This window comes from Lagenorhynchus albirostris, chromosome 15 (genome assembly GCF_949774975.1).
Source record: "Lagenorhynchus albirostris chromosome 15, mLagAlb1.1, whole genome shotgun sequence".
Lineage (NCBI taxonomy): Eukaryota > Metazoa > Chordata > Mammalia > Artiodactyla > Delphinidae > Lagenorhynchus > Lagenorhynchus albirostris.
In genome coordinates, this window is record NC_083109.1 from 5832326 (window position 1) to 5849905 (window position 17580).

Genomic DNA, 17580 nt, shown 5'->3' on the forward strand with positions numbered 1-17580 from the left:
CAGGGAGCAAAGCCAAACTCAGTGCATTTTGCTCTCCTCCCATTTTCATTTCCCAAATAAATGAAAATTATTTTAAGTAAATTTCAAATATAAACTTGAAATGAATTATCCAAACTGAATGTATCTGCAAGCCTTCTTCAAATTTATTTTCAAATTTAATGACTATTATAGATTTTTTTATTCCTTCCCATTTTGACAGTATATCCTAATCCAGACATTTTGTGGCTTAACCATGTATTTCTAAAGTTAGTATTTTTCTCCTTTGCAAAACTTGTCAAAATTCAATGATTATTAGCTGTTAAGGGAGGGAGTATGGCATAAATTCAAAGAAAAACTTGAGATTTATAAAACGTTTTTAGAATTTTCAATAGTCTCGCAAGTAAGTCAAATTAACAGTTCCCAAAATGTTCTCAGAATGAAATTCCTGGTTTTGATGTGACTAGAGAATATAACATAACAAGCTTGACATCACAGGCTTGATATCAGGGAGCCTTGATTTGACACCTCGCCAACAACAGAAATTGTAGACCCTTCCTGAGTGGTGTGCCTGCCCGGCCAAACGTGAAGCACTTTACATGTACCAGTATTGCGATTACAGCATGAACTCTGGAGTCAGAGTCTCTGGGATTAGGACCCAGCTCCACTGCTTGATAGTTATGTGACCTTGGGAAAGTTACTTAACCTCTCTGCATGTTTGTTTCTTCATCTGTAAAATGGGGATGATAAGAAAGGTACCTAGCTCATAGGGTTTCTGTGAAAATGAAATTAATGTTCATAAAGCACCTAGAAAAATACCTGGCACATAATAAGTGCTATACAAGTATTTTCTTTCATTATTATATTTGACCTTATTTACCTCTTGATCAGGGCTGGCTTCATGGCTGTGCTACCTGTGCAGTCACACTGGGCACCAGACTGAGAAGGGCCCCATGCTCGGTTTAATTCTCAGCTGCTGTCATCTTGAAATTCTTAATAACTCTTGAACAAAGGACCCTACGCTTACCTTTTGCACTGGGCCCCAAATATCCAGCACCTGGCCCTGCTCTTGAGGTAGATAGTGTTACTGTCCCCATTCCCCTACATCTGGCTGTGTGGCTTTGGACAAGCAACATCCTCAGTGTTCTCACCTGTAAACTATAAGTGTAACTACTGACCTGACAAGGCTCTTCTCGGGAGAATTAAATAAGATAACGTGTAAGCAGTGATTGGCATATACAAGTTCCCAGAAGTATCTATTATTATTATTAATATTTATCTCAATAAAAAACTAACCCAACATTTCTTTACTTCTCCTATAAATACATAATCTTGCTTACAATTAAAATAAACTTTCCAGTGCAGTTAAAACTTTATTGAAAGTACAGAATAAAATCATAAAACTCATCTCTGGAAAAATTAAGATAAGTTTATGAGAGGAAAAGATCACATCTTTACTGTTATAGAAAGGCCTTATTAAAACTTGAGGTTTCTGTTAATCTTAAAACAAGTTCTTTGTTCTCTAAACCTAGACTAGAGAAGAATTCAGGTGACTTGAATTTGGGTGAGAACTGATACAACCCTGGGGAAATTTTTCAAATAAGTATATTATTAAAAAAAAAGTATGCTCAAAATCAAAACAAAGCACTGAAGACTACATCAATCCAAATATTTATTCATAATAAACATTACTAATTTCACAGTAAATGAATGAGGTATGACCCTTATACTATGAAGACAAAGGAAAATATAACTAAGAAGAAACTGCTGGGCACTATCATTCATTTGCAACCTCTCAAAGTTAGGTTATTATTATTTTTGTTACTAATAAGATACTCCATGCCTTAACATTACTTGTATTGTAGGAAGTAAATAGAATATTTCTGCAGACTTTGATGACATGTGTAAACATTTTTTTCAAACAAAATTTAAAAGTCAAAATAACACACATTCTTTTATGATTTACTTTAGAACATAGGATAGAAATTAGTCTCTACAGAGAAGGATAAAATAAAGCCTTCTGAAGAAAATTAGAGTGCAGCATTTTTTTGACAAAAAATACAATTGACGGAAATTATTTTATTAAGACCATATGTTCTTTCCACAACAGCATCCACTGCTGAAAACAAAACTAATGAAAAGCCTCTTGCAATCACAAGATATATTCTGATATATTTTTATATCCATCCTCCAAATTTTAATTTGTTGGGTAAGTACACTCTGGAAAGATAATCTGATGATAGGAAGGTCAAAGCTTGAATTTCTGCCTTCATTTTAGAGTCTGCCATTATTTCCATCTGTCAATAAAAGTAAAATATAATCATACCAGAGTCCTTTGCTACAGTTCTGTCAACTCAAACTGGTAAATCTAGATTTGTTTTATCCTCCAAAGCCATCGGCAATAACCTTTAGGTCAGCCGGAATATTCTGGAGCTGCTACAGCTAAAAATATTAGTATGGATTCCTTCAATAATTAGGAATGGTCTGGGATCTTTATAATTTCCTTCTCTCCTTTTTTCCCCCATGAATTATGATACAGCCATAGACAATGGGTATATAACTATGATGAGGAGAAACTAGATCAGCTCCACCCAGCTGATCTTATCTATTAGCATTCACAATTCAATGTTTCTACAACCATTTACTGCTGAACAACACACACGTTAGTTGTTGGTTACATAAAAATTCAAGAAGGGGCTTCCCTGGTGGCGCAGTGGTTGGGAGTCCACCTGCCGATGCAGGGGACACGGGTTCGCGCCCCAGTCCGGGAGGATCCCACATGCCGCGGAGCCGCTGGGCCCGTGAGCCATGGCCGTTGGGCCTGCGCGTCCGGAGCATGTGCTCCGCAGCGGGAGAGGCCATAGCAGTGAGAGGCCCACTTACCGCAAAAAAAAAAAAAATTCAAGAAGGATAGTTCCAAAATATTATGTAAATAGCCACTGCTAAAGTAAAAGGCAATAAAACATACATTTGAATTTTAGAAAGAAACATACTTCTTTTCTCCAAAATGGTTGGCAAGTAATATAAGGTCTCTTCAGGACACTGTCAAGTTTCATTTGGTCCTGTTTAGTCAGTGGAATTAAAGTACCTTTAGGTATATTTAATCTGGAAAAAAATAGATGAAAGAAATCAGTAAAAACAAAGTGCTCCTGTAACTTTAAGGTCACATATATTTCATTTTTATTTATCATACTATTTCAAGAGACTCAGAAATAACAGATGTGAAAATTAGTACAGATCCACTTTTAAATACAGAATTTGGGGGATCTGGCATGTCTTAGACCAGCAAATGTTCAAGATCATAGCAGAAGTCTGTTTTAAGTTGTTGTTTTCTTTCATGCCACACTCACAGGACGATGACAGGAAGACAGACATTGGTTATAAAACAAATGCCGAGAACACTAACATCATGTGTATCAACACCAAGGCAGCCCCCAGAGCACCACAGTTTTGAAGCAGTGAGCGCCAGTATGTGTGGCCCGCAGCAAGATCCACTGTGGGATTTTAGGTTCCACTGAATACTTAATTCTCTGTAATTCATTGAGAATTTTCTGGGCCGAAGAAGTTAGTCTATCAATTTTCACTTATGCATTCATGCATGCACACAGACATACACACATCTATTTAGTTTAACACTTTTAAAAAGTAGATTGTAATTTTATCTTGGTATGTGTTTTAAAAATAGAACATGAGAGGTCCAGGATTTATGTTGTGAACTGCTTTTTGAAGTCACAAATCCTGGATTTCTCAGGAGAGCTCCAGTTTCAAACAGTCTTCTTCAATGTCCCCATAATTATGACCATTTGCCAGCGGCAGCTCCTGAATAGGATGACAATCTGATTGAAAGGGAGGCCGCGAGGGTCTCCCTTGCAGCCATGTCTGTGTTGCTATCAGACTTTTTTCTTTGTACATTTACCTAGAGTGGCTTTTGAGGGCACTGCTGGAATTTATGAGATGCAGCTAGAGTTTCTTCAAGTTTTCCACCTCAGTAATCAGATCCTCTGTCCTAAGGTTGTGTTAGAAATGATATTCCTACGAACAGACGACCCCCAAGGGATTCTGACCATGACACACACACCAAATTGACAAAACTTTGATTCACTAGAGCGAAAACATTCAAAAATCGAAAACGGAATGTTTTCTCTGGTGCCCTCATTTTGCTAGAAGCAGTGATTACCCAAAACCTGTTCCTATTCCATATTTATAAAATAAGCACCTGTTACCACGGTTTGCTCACCGCTTAAAGAAATCCAGTAAATGTTTAATTTCATTCTCACTGGCTAATTAAAACGATAAAATATTTTAAAATATCACAATAGCAGAGATGAATAAAGTGATAACGTCTCATGCTGAGGACAGATGGGCTCTTACTCTCCAGGGAAAACAAAATAATTAACCTATCCGGAGGGCAGTCAAAGCCTTAAAAATGTGCATACCCTTTGACCCAGCAATTCTGGGAATTCGGCCTATGGGACTAATTAAGGATACGGGGCAAAGATTTAGTTACAAGATGGTCCATCAAAGCACTATCCACTGGAACAGAGACGTGGAAACCACCCAAACTTTCAGCTGGAAGGGGCTGACTGAATAAACACACTCAGAGCTGGAACTCAGCAGAAGACATTCAAATGAGGTCTTAGGAATGTATTTATTGATAAGGAAAAGCGATCACATTGTGTTATGTGAGAAAAGCAGACTACAAAATAGAGTATGACTCCATTCTTTTGGAAGAAGTTATGGCAAGGCACGGCAAATAATCAACAGGGGTAAAGCTGTTCATCTGTAGGTGACTTTTATCTTGTTACTTAATGATATTTTTTCTATAATGAACATATAGATAATAAAAATGACAAAATTTAGAGTTCCCAACTTTAATCTTAAAATGAGATTTTTAAATGAAGTTAAAATTTTAAATCTATGATAAAGTTAATTCATACGGCAAATGGTGTTGTCATGATTACCATTTAACTAGATTCAATGTCTTCATACTGTCTAAGTATAAACAAAATTACTAAACACTTTAACCATAAAGGTAAAACAAAAAATGTCTTCTAGCTAGCTAAAGGTTCAATTAACCAAATATATTTAAGAATTTTAGCAGCTGAAACAGAAACATGGATAAATGTAATTCATAATTATATAATCCCGAGTCATTGGGAACACGGTAAGTAAAAACCGTTAAGTGCTTTCCCTGGTAGTGACTTTTTAGGCTGAGTGTTACATATTACAATGAATCATCATTTAAAATATCCTACTTCTGCTAACCGCCTAACCTTTTGATATCAGAAGGGAGGAGACCAAGCCATCTAATAGCTGGAACTGTGAGATTATGGGCTTCAAAAGACATAGCCTAAAATAGAGAGCAGAAGTGTATTAGCTAAGGTATGCAGAGAACTCCATACGTGTTTTTGCAGCCAATTTTTTAACTTATTAGGAAGGACCAGTACTGAAGACTTCACACCCCCAGAGGCCACAGAAGTTAAGAAAATCACCAGGGGCTTAGCTAAACTTGACTTTCAGTGGAGGTTTTAAAACTGCTCTGTAGTATTTCTGTATTGGTTTTCTATAAAGTAAAACTACAGATGACCCCTCTGACCTGCATTTACTGTGGATCGTTGATTCCATACCTTAACACCTTGCTCCACCATCCTTTTCATCTGCTATAAACATATACATCAGGACACTCAAGGTGTACACCAATGGTTCCCAAACTTCACCACGTGTCAGAATCACTTGGAGTGCCCACCCTTGGAAATCCAGACTCAGGAGGTCTGGATGGGGATTGAGATTTGCATTTCTAACAAGTTCCCAGATGATGCTGATGTCCAGGACCACATTTTTGACAACCATTGATGTGTGGTAGTTGCAGTCTCCAGTGGTGAAGTTTGGTGATCTTCTCATTTCTCCTTATGGTTGGAATTGGAAAAGTCAGAATTCAAGGCTCTATATTTTCAGGGTATAACTGGTGATCAGTGTTGCTATGCTGAGGGCCCACAGTTACTTCAGCAGGCCAAGAAAGTGGAGGATAATTAATGCCTCTTGCCCACAGGTAATCCCACTCTGTCATCTGCAGTCACACTGGTCATGTTGGAAGCTGGAATCACAGGTCTGAAATAGACTGGCCCTAGACTTAGGACAGTAGCTTCCCTGGTACATTTTGGGGGCCCTTAGCTTACTAGGGGTTGATAAGTAAATGCAGAAATCACTTCAGTGAATATAAAATATCTCAATAGTGAAAAAGGAAAAATATTTTTCTATACTTACCATAGATCCATACTTATAGATACACATTATTTCTATGCCTGTTAAAAGAAAGTTAACTTTAAAATTAGTCTTCTTGCATACTATAGGCTAGATAATTATACCTAACATCTGCAATTTTTATTTTTGTGGACATTACCAATGGAAAATTTATGGTTCAGTTTAATACAATAAAAACAGCGATAAGTTGCCCCAAATGATTACAGTCATTTATTTTAATCTAATAATCATATTCTTCTAATTTTTTTTTTCAGCCACGCTGCACGGCATGTGGGATCTTAGCTCCCCAATCAGGGATTGAACCTGCGCCCACTGAAGTGCAAGTGCAGAGCCTTAACCACTGGATGGTCAGGGAAGTCCCAGAATATTTTATGAAGGTGTTCTATGAGCAGAAAAAGACAACTACAGATATGACTTATCATGACTATTGTTTCAAATAGTCCAACAATCAATTACCATGTGGATCAGCATCTACAAGAGTGAAAATAGGAATGTGAAATGTCTCCCACAGCTTCTTGACTAAAAGTCTTGTGTTCAGATCAGGTACTCCCTTTCCCTAAAAGCAAGTATTGAAATCATTTAGTAGAATGAAACTGATAAAACTATATTCCTATTTTGTTAATAACTTAAAAGTTAGATCCCCTCACCTTAAATTTCAGGTGATGGAAGACTGGTTTTGACTGTGAAAAAATGTACACTATATACAACAGGGTGAAAAAGCCCACATAACTTCATACCTTTGACAATTATCCCAGTCCTAGAAAATAATCCTAAGGAAATATTTCAGCAGAAACAGAGGTAAGAAAAATCTGACATACATAAAGATGTCCACTGCAGGGTTATTTAACAGGACAGAAACTATGATAAATAGCCAAACTATCTCACAACAGGGACATGGAGAGGCAGCAGAGCACGGTGGTGATATGCACCAGCTTTGGGGCCAGACAGCCTGGGCTGGCATCTGGCTCTGCCACTTCTCAGCAGCATGAACCTGAAAGAGTCACGAAGACTCTCTGAAGTTGGGGCTTCTTAACACCTTATAAAATTACTATAGGAATTCAATTATTTAACAATTATAAAGCATGTAAAAGAGTACCTGGCTTACATTCAGAATTTAATAAACCTAAGCAGTGGAAGAGTATTATGAAGTCATTAAAACAATAATTATGTGGAAAAGTAATTGAAAGAGCTTTACAACAGTGTTAGGAGAAGAAAGCAGAAAACCAAATGAGACATGGAGCAGAGAAGAAAGCAGGCAGAGAGAAGAATGGGCTTTCCAGGCAAGCGCTCTGAGTTTGAACTCCCTCTCCGCCAATCATTAGCGGGTAAAGTTGGGTTGGTTTCTTGGTGTCTTTAGGCCGTGGTTTTATTTATAAAATTGGGATAAATATGCCTGCCACACAGTTATGGGACTAGAGTGACGTGGAGCTGAACTGCCTAAAACCCAGTCCTAGTTTTGACCAGCCTTAAGATTGTGGTAAAATACCTTCCTGGGTCCCATTGTCCTATTGTTAAAATGGGGATGATAATAATACCTACCTCACAAGGTTGGAGAGACTTTACACGTTGATATGTGGAACACAGCACTGAAATGGGAACCCTTATTGTATCCAGTGCCCGGCAGAGCTCCTGGCACACCATGAGCACTTAGTGAATGCTAGTATATTTTAATTTTTTCCTTTGGGAACGACTACACATGTATGTGGTAGAGGAGACCACAGAGGAGTACCAAAGCCTCCTTCCTAGCCTGGCCCTCGGCTCTCAGCTCCCCTCTGTAGAGACAGCTACTACAGGTCAGCTGCTTGTGGGTGTTTCACCATAGCAATGACAGCAATTATCAGTGGACACCATGATAGCACCAACATGTAGGTAGGCAAGGACTAGGAGGCAGCCTACAAGAGGAAAGACAAGGTAGAAAAAGAAATGTGACAGAGAGCCGAGCTTTACTTGCGTCTCCGATGCGCCAGTACCAGCCGTGATTCAAACGCCAACAGCTGAACAGAGGCCGGGGCCCGGGCAGCTTTCTCTGTCGGTAGTGGCTTGGCTTCCTATCAGCCCAGCAAGCATGCACTCTCACCAGGGAGGTGTGAAAGCGGAGGAGGACTGGACCAAAGCGTGAGCCACAGGACACCCCCGCTGAGAGATCACTTCAGGGGTTCAGGTAGCGCCTTTATTACTTATGAGCTCTCAGCCTGCATTTTCCATCTCAACCGTTCTCCCCTCACTTCAAACTGGGCAGAGGCCACTAGGATTTCCTGCTATCATCTCAAATTCATATTTCTAAAACTACATGCAACATCTTTCTGCCGCGAAGAGCTGAGCCTTCCCGCCAGTTGTCCTGTAGTATCGACGGTGACATCATGGTGAAGTTCCACACACCAGAGTCATTTTGACTCCTTCCCCTCATCCCATGGTCACCACGTCCTTTTGGATTTGCCTTGGAAATGCCCTTTGCTTAAGCCCTTTCTCCTTAATCATTCCCCTGGCATCCTTCCACCCAGGCAACCACCTGAGAGCCTCTGGACAGGCTCCCCAAATCCAGTTATGATGTTCTTCGTCTAACTGACGAGGCTGCCGCACTAATCCGTCACTTCCTTTCTCACCAATCCACTTTTGTAAGCACCTGATATTTACACTATATCAGGATGCCTCCTGGGGGGCGTTATTTGATTTCAGTCAGATTTGAGGATGGTTAAATAAACACCTTGGAAATTCTTGTTCTATAATCCCGAAGGATGCATCATATTGATAACAGAATGCTGTCCAAGCTTATGGATGATGTTATAAACCCCTCTTACCAATCACCAATGTAGTGTGTTAGTTTTGGAATTGTGGTAAAGGTAGATAATATACCGTAACCATGATGCACGGAGACATTTTGGTGCAAAAACTGTCATCTAGGAGCCGCTGAAATGTCGCATCTTTTTCTACAATTAATAGAAATTTTGCATCTGTAATTAAATCTGTGAAGTTAAGGCTGATAAATTTAAGGCATGCGTATTTCAATTTAACCACTAACTAAATAACGGTTATATTTGAAGGTAAACAGATATATATTCACACATAGTATTTAGATATCTGTCTCTCCTACTAGATGGTGAGCTCCTAAAAGGATCTTTAAAAAGGGACCATGGTGTGCTCACCTTGACCACTACAGGGTTTGGCTTGTTGATTACACATTATGAAGGCTTGATTTATCAAAGTCATGGATGAATGAACATTCTAGACGTTTAAATAGTTTTCCCAAAGGATACTCTGAATTCCTTGAATATTAGATGGCACAGCAACAGCCTAAGTTAACAAAACAAGACAGTTTTTATTTTAAATAAATAGCAAGTTTAACGACATTTAAAAATTTATCACAAAAATCCTATATTTTCATTAAAAAAATACACCTGTTATCAGAGGTCTATGCCTCAGTAAAAAAACAGTAGGACACAGATTTACTTTTCAGTAAGAAAACTGACATATGACCTAAACTACTTCCCAGAAGGTGAGAATTTCTTGGAAATTTTATAGATATGTGGCTTAAAAAGCAGAAACAGATGAAGGAAAGACTTCCTTATGCAGGATCTCATAGGTGTCATTCTCCTCTTTCCAAAATGGTGAGCTGGCCCTTTCCAAACTTCTGTGCTAGTTCAGTACTGGGGGCTTTCTACGTACCAAGCCTAACAAATAGTTTAGTAACACACATTAATTTCAGAACCAGAGAATTTCATGAAGATTACATAAATAACCATGCTAAAATGGTCAGGTCACACTCTACCTGAAAACAACAGTGCATTTTAAAAAGGAATGTGTACGTTTGTTTCTTTCAATGTGACATTTGGCAAGTGGCATGTTTTGAAACTATGTAATGTACAACCCAGTACAGCATATACATATTCATCGATTTTATTCTAAAATCTTAAGCTCCAAACTACGTAACAAGGCAGTAAATAAAATGCATTTCAGAAACAAACGATCTGAAATGGAGTTAAAACACGTGAAAACATTAATGATGCTTACTGTTGCACATGCACAATTCACCTTGGTGCCGTCTTCCTCGATATACCTTAAATCGCCAGCAATTAAACCTTTTGATGTAGATAACTGAAAAAATAATAGACATATCTGAAACCTCTCTCTTGAGTTTACTTTATGCCTCTAAGTCCCTTCTCATGTTCACCTCTTAATTATATGTATTTTGGCCCAGACTGGGATTTAAGAAATAAAGGAGAAACTGTGTAAGAGCATTTAGAAATGAAAAATATTTGATAATTCATCTGTCTTGGTTCATTTATCCAAGGGAATACAATGAGAATAGATTATTTAAATTCATAGTGAGAAAAACGTAGTATCAAAAATATGGAAAGAAGGCACAGATTACATTTATTCTTCTATTACAACTTTTGTATGTTTTTTTTTTTTTTTTTTTTTTTGGTGGTACGTGGGCCTCTCACTGTTGTGGCCTCTCCCGTTGCGGAGCACAGGCTCCGGACGCGCAGGCTCGGCGGCCATGGCTCACGGGCCCAGCCGCTCCGCGGCATGTGGGATCTTCCCGGACCGGGGCACGAACCCGCGTCCCCTGCATCGGCAGGCGGACTCTCAACCACTGCGCCACCAGGGAAGCCCAACTTTTGTATGTTTTGTCTTAAAATGTTTTGTATTAAATGCTACTTACTATATGCAGACTTCTCCTCGGCACTTTTAACATACAGGAAATATCATTGATAATATTGTCCACAACAGTCTGGTTACCAAAGAGTTGGCTGTCGGTGTAATATATGTCTCTATGAAAATTTTAAAAATATATATTTTAATTAACCATATTTTCTTTGAATATAAGTATTGGAGTATTAATTGAAGAAAGCTTTAACTGGATGAAGGCAACATATTAGCGAAGTAGTTTACGACCCATAGCCTAGTTTTATGTAACTTTTCAAAACATATAATGAAAGTTAATGCCACTAAATCTCACACTGCATTTTAAAGAGTAATTTATTAGCACAATGTACTTACCGTTTGGTTGCGTAAGTGTTGCTCTGTACTAATTTATAAATCATGGACAATATTTTAAGAATTAGCGCTGGAAAATAAGATGCAATAAACAAGTTACTCATCATTTTTCTTACAAATTCAAAACATACTGCTATCAAGGATTTTAACTGTCCTCAGTTACTTTCCACAATATTAACAAAATTTATCTTCCCAAAATAGAAGTGTTAAGTACAGAATAATAATTGCCTGACGAATCAGATAAAATTAATTGCTCTATGTACAGCAAAACTGAGAGAATACTTTTCCACTGAATCATGCATCTTGAAAATTTCTTTTGAAATAATACTTCCATGGTTATTCACAATGCAAAATTCTATAAATTTATTTCAAGTACAGGGTGGCCTATTAAAGAACAAGTAAAATTATTTAGCTAGGAAAAACTATAACCCAGAAAGTAACCAAAATTATTTATTTTACTACAGAAAGCTAAGAAAGATTAATTTACCAAAAGTTTTAACTGATTTTGGTGAATCACTTTTGATTTTTCTTGTGGTACAATGAGATACCATGTGAAGACCCACAGAATCTTCAAACCTGTCATTTTGTTTAAAGCAAGGGAATAGAATAAAAAAGAATTAACTTTTGAACACCAAACAATATGCACTCAATGTCCTCTTCTGAACATCATTTAAATCCCCATTTCTTCTCAGTGTAAGCACTGATATATTATATTATGATAATCTCGTTTATAAGCTTAGATAATTCCAGGTGGTAATTAGGTAATTAGCTTTGCAACATACAGAGGCACTAAAAGCAAGTGTGTAAAATACATGAATTAAATACCTTTAATTATGATGTGTGTGTGTGTGTGTGTGTATGTATTTCTTTCCCAGGAAGATATTTAGGGTATGTGAACTATTACCAAATATTTCACAATTTTATTAGCATTTTGCTCATTTTCTTGATTGGTTTATTTAATAATTTTACTCAATTTAATAATAAGTTTTGAAATGTTTTGTTTAATTTACCCCCAAAGTTACAGTAAATGAAATAACAATTTATACTAGGCTGTTAAATTGAACTGCCAAGCCTGTCCTAAAGGTGGCAGAAGGCACCAGGCAAATAGGCCAGGTGACAGTTGCTTCAAGATCCAGCTTGCAAAATATGATTCAAAACTTTACAGTTACATTAATTACATTGATCATAAAAGAATACTTAGTGCCTAAAGAGCCTTAAAATTACTTTAATTCTGTTTCTGTAACTCTTAGTGAAGACTGTTCTTGTAGTGTTTTTCATTATTACGTGGTAAGTGTCTACAGGTTGACGATCTGAAAGCAACAAACTATGTGACTAGGTTCCAGGACTTTGATAAAGCTGTTTGCTGATCTTACCCTCTTGGACACAGGACTTAGCAGGGGCAGATGTGCTAGGGGAAAGAGCCATCAAAATATGCTCTGTGTTCAGGATACATTTATTTTGGTCTCAGTATCAGGACTGGTTGTAGCCCCCCTGAGCAAGTGGTTTGCTTTTGCAGTATAGATGAGAATTCCACTGGTGTTATTTCCCCCTTTTGAGTGCTAGAAAGCTTAGATCCAAGTCTGGAGCCTATTTTTAGCAGGACTGTGAGACTTTATCATATGCATTTTGAATTCTAACCCCTTTTGGTGCTCCACTTTTTGTTCCTAGCATTGTTTTCCCTTTGCCTTATCTTTCACACCTACTTCTACTTTATAAAACCTGCCTGTATGGTACGTATTTTGTAAACTTCCTTAGATCTTTTTGGCAAGGTGAAGGCAATAAAAAGAATTAAATCCAACTAGAACTCGAACTCAAACTCAAATAATGACATAGATACTGCATTTAAAAGTAAAAAATGCAAAATGCCCACTTTATATTTTCCCAGCTTGATCTGTTGTCTATTGTGAATGCAGGTGCTTCATTTCTTGCCAAGCTTGTGATTATGTCTTGGATAACATTTTCTATAGCTGCAAGAACCTCAGAACTGAAACAACAAATACACCATGATTCAGTCTTAATTCTAAATTAGACCTTTACAGTATGTAACATTTCCCCAGGTCAATATTAATTTTTAGTTTCATTGGTTGTTTTTTAAGACTAGGTGATACATGTCAATAATATTCTCTCCCACTAAATTTTTATAACAGTCATGCATTAAAACAACAACTGTATTCATAGTGGTGAATTACAGAGAAATTTCATTTGCTTGTAATTTTACTTCTCAATTACCAATTGAAGTAATATCTCCCTTTTAAATTAATGACTAGACAATATAATTTATAAATATATTTTTATCTACTCTTCGTATCAACCTACTTTAAATACAAAATCATTGACTTGAAATACTACTGATAAATCTTTTAATTAAAATTGATGTAATACTTGCTTTAATTTCCCCAAAATGCAAAGCAAAAATATTTCAAAAGAAAAACTTCGTGCTGTAGCACGTTACCTTAATTGATCTCATGCCATAAATCAGCCCTTTTGAATTTTAGTGACACAAAAAGAAAAAAGTTTAATCACTACCATAAAGGGACTTGGCAACTACTACACCACAGAAAATTATTAAGACTTAGCCCAGTTTTCTGTCAGCTGACTTTTAATTTCACAAGCCATCAGCTTCAAAAAATGTTATTCTGTTATAAACACCGTAAGAATATTGCCTAGGAAGGGAACGCATATTAAATCTAGAAAATGCACAAAATGTAGTGTTCTAATTTCCACAGAAACATCAGAGTTTTCATGGAAAATGCAAGTATCAGAAAATAAATTTTAAAACATTCCATATTTTCTAATAACAGGATGCAAAACCTGATTCAAATATCTCATTTTTCCAGCCTGGAAAAAAAAAGTTACGATAACATTATGACCAACTTTAAAACAACCAGATTTACATCTGAAATGTAAAAAAGGACTTCCATCCCTTTCTTTCCTTTACTCTCAATTCTCCCTTAAACTAAATCCTATTGTAAAAAAATTTTTGTGGGTTTTTCCGGCTTTTTGGTTTTTTGATAGTTGGTTTGGGCTTAAAAGTAAAAGGCAGTAATTTGTTTAAGTGAAAAAGTTTGCTGATAAATGGGAAAAGCAGATCAAGGAAGCAGAACAACAGAGCATTTCAAGTAAAAGTGATGAATAATGTAAACATAATTTCGGTAGTTAACTCTAAGCTGGGCAGCTGGAGATCCCGTAACTGATGTTATCAGCACCGCACTCTGAGCTAACCTCTAACTGCTCTAATCGATTTAAAGAAGTGTACATTCTCTTCACTTCGAAGTCAAAAACCCCATTGTCTCACTAGAAACCATTTAAAATGTGTTGACTTCCTTGTTCATTTTGATAAAACATACTTATTGAGAACTCACAACACTGATTTTCCCCTCTTCCAAAAAAAAAAAAAGCCTGAAAACTTCTAAAGTTAAATTTTTACACTTTTTTTTTTTTAAACAAACACAAGGCCAAACTGTGCCCTAAACTCCCCCAAACTGTTAGGATTTCAAGAAACTCGTGAACCCAGCTGTGGAGATGCTCCTGGACCGTTCTAGAGGGGGAACATTCTAGAAGACATGGGGGGAGGGTGGTCTGTCACCAGGCTTTCTGAGTTCAAAATAAGTTAACAGCAGAGAAAGGGGGTCGCTAAACAAGGGCCTTTCTCGGGGTTCAGGGTTGGCGGGCCCAACAGGCTTCACCCTGTGGCCGCCACAGTGGGAGACGGGAAGGGGGCCCAGCATTTCCCCACAGAACACCTCAAGCCCGGCTGCACCGAGGAAGCTTTTCGCCAAGTCCCGGTGTCTGCGCCCCAGAAGGCGCCCTCATACCTAGTGGCCAGGCGCGTCCCCCCGCCAGCGGGCTCCCCGCCGCCTTTCCTCAGGGCGGCCAGCAGGGAAGCCCTGTGCTGGTCCAAAACCTGGAAGAACGAGGCCTCAGGACCTCTGGGTGCAAAGGCCATGAGGACCACCCGGCAGTGAAAGAGTCCAAAAGCAGGAACTTGACTTGGCCGGATAGCGCCCTTCCCCGCACCCACAGAGCACGTCCAGGAAAAGACGGAGCTCCTTTCCCGCGCTTTCCGGAGAGGGCTGACCGCGCATGTGCACTCCTCACCCCTCCCCAGGCGGAGCTGGACCAACGCATGCGCATAGCACCTCCATTGAGTGAGGCATGCGTGCTCGAGGCTCTCTCAGGCGCAATCCTACCTGGGAGGGAAAGAGGGGGACTGTTGCCTGGGCGCCGTCTGGCAGGAATGAGGACCAGCCTAACGGGCCAGAAGGGTATGCTTGGAATGTGGGACCTAGATTTGGGACCTTGAAATGTTTTTTTTTTTTCCTCACCGCTGCGGCCTCTCCCGTTGCGGAGCACAGGCTCCGGACGCGCAGGCTCAGCGGCCATGGCTCACGGGCCCAGCCGCTCCGCGGCATGTGGGATCTTCCCACACCAGAGCACGAACCCATGTCCCCCGCATCAGCAGGCGGACTCTCCACCACTGCGCCACCAGGGAAGCCCGTTGAAATGGTTTTACGTCTTTTTTTTTTTTTTGGCTATTTATGGAAAGTAGTACCAGCGATTTTTCACTGAAACAAATAGTCGTGGCTGTCCAACTGTGTGTCAGTTACAGCTCTAGGCACTGGGTTCATCTCAGGATCAAGGCAAACAAAATTCCTGCCCTTGCCAACATTTATGAAGTAGTTGAGGGCTTAAAAGCCCATTTCACTCAGCCTCTCTCTTTTAATTCTCATAACCACGCCAAGAGTTTCCTAATATGATCATGGGGATTTTGCAGGAGAGGAGAAAGTGAGGTCCACAAGCTCAGGCAGGCCTGGGTTAACATCCCAGCTCCATCACTTTGTTGGCTTGCCAGATTTAGCAAATTATAATACAGGACCCTCAGTTACAATTGAATTTCAGATAAACAGTGAATACTTTTTTTTAAGGATAACCAGGTTCCATGCAATCTTTGGGATATACTTTTACTAAAAAGTTATTTCATTGTTCATCCGAAATTCGAATTTAACTAGTTGTCCAGTATTTTAACCTAGCAACCCTGCCCTTGCAGGTTTGGTGATTTGAGCCTTTACCCCTGCTGTCTTCTAGAGCAGAAGATAGGAATTCTGAAGCCCCGGGGAAGGACTCCTGCCTCTGGGGGACAATTTCTTTGAGAGAGAGGACAGCGGGGAGAGGCCCTGGAGCAAGGTGGCTCTGAAGCCTGTGGAGGCAGGTCCTTCATGGATGGGGTCCTGGGGGCTTTGCCCCAGAAGAGCCACCTGACATCAGGCCCTCTCCAGAGAGCTGTTTTGTTCCCTCAGTTCCTGGTGATTTGATAGCGTTGAAACAAAACCTGCTTTCCCATCATAAATAACAAACTCCCTCTGTTCATAATGATGAGTGTCTGTGCTGAGCCCGGCGCTGAGGGCCTTCGTTATTATCAACACAAATACTTCCTCACCGCCTACCCTGCACTAGGCAGTTGTAGTTATTGAGATCACGTCTGTGAGCAAGGTGGCCAGAGTCCTTGCCTTTAGGGGACTCACAGTCTAGGGGGAGGGGGGAATTGAGGAGAAATAGGTGAACACTTACATAATTAAATTGGCGGGGTGACTTAAATCAACAACCCTAAGCTGTAAAAATTATTCTCCCCATTTCACAGGTGAAGAAACTGAGGCTTGGAGAGGCTGAGCAGTTTGGGCAAGATTGCATTGTGGTCGGCGACGGAGCTGGAAGGTAAACCTTGACTCCCCAGTGGAGCTCTTACCGCTAGATTATGAGGCACCACTGAGGGTCTGCCTGGGAATGCATCATAATTTTGCGGGGGTTTCTTTGGTGGTGGAATTACCCCTCGGGCCTCAGCTTTTTCATCTTTCAGATGAAGGCATTGCAGCAGGTGGGTTCTCCGTGAGAAATAAACAAATAAAAGGCCTTTGAAGGGAGAGGCTGAGTCAATGACACCATTGAGGCTTGTCTGCTGGGAGGCACCTCTCTGCTGGGACAGAAACCATCTGACCACTGATCTCTGTCTCTCAGGAGGGCAGACCCTTCTGTATCACGTAGCGCTACACTCAGCCAGGAGCCAGCGGCCTCACTAGACCTGACATGAAATGCAAGGTCCTGAGTTGGGCGGGGGCCCAGGGAGGGGTTCAAAACAGTGAAGGGAACAAACCCATAATAAAGCTGGCCTTCCTGTGGGGAGAAACCGCAAGGTGCAGACTTGAAAGGGCCTCGCTGGGGTTCCCACTGCGCAGACTAAAGGGGGAGGCCTTAGCCCTCCTCCCAGGCAGCTGCAGCCTTGCCCTCAGGTCTCCACCTCCACTCAGGTAACTCGCATGCACACTGTGCACCTCCTTCACATCAAAGTGA

General features: G+C 39.6%; 1 protein-coding gene across 2 annotated transcripts; it reads right to left on the minus strand.

The window, feature by feature from the left end:
• Positions 1-2153: 2153 nt before the first annotated feature.
• Positions 2154-15181, minus strand: SPO11 (SPO11 initiator of meiotic double strand breaks). Of its 2 annotated transcripts, XM_060124268.1 has the most exons (13): positions 15051-15181; positions 13106-13219; positions 11723-11811; positions 11239-11305; positions 10901-11009; positions 10246-10329; positions 9492-9528; positions 9091-9200; positions 6694-6793; positions 6241-6278; positions 5250-5326; positions 2970-3081; positions 2154-2273 (listed from the first exon to the last, which is right to left on the minus strand). In XM_060124268.1, the coding sequence occupies exons 1-13, from the start codon at positions 15179-15181 to the stop codon at positions 2154-2156; spliced, it is 1188 nt and encodes a 395-aa protein (XP_059980251.1). The 2 variants fall into 2 exon arrangements, with proteins under 2 accessions (XP_059980251.1, XP_059980252.1); XM_060124269.1 differs by lacking the exon at positions 13106-13219.
• Between the last annotated feature and the right edge of the window lie 2399 nt (positions 15182-17580).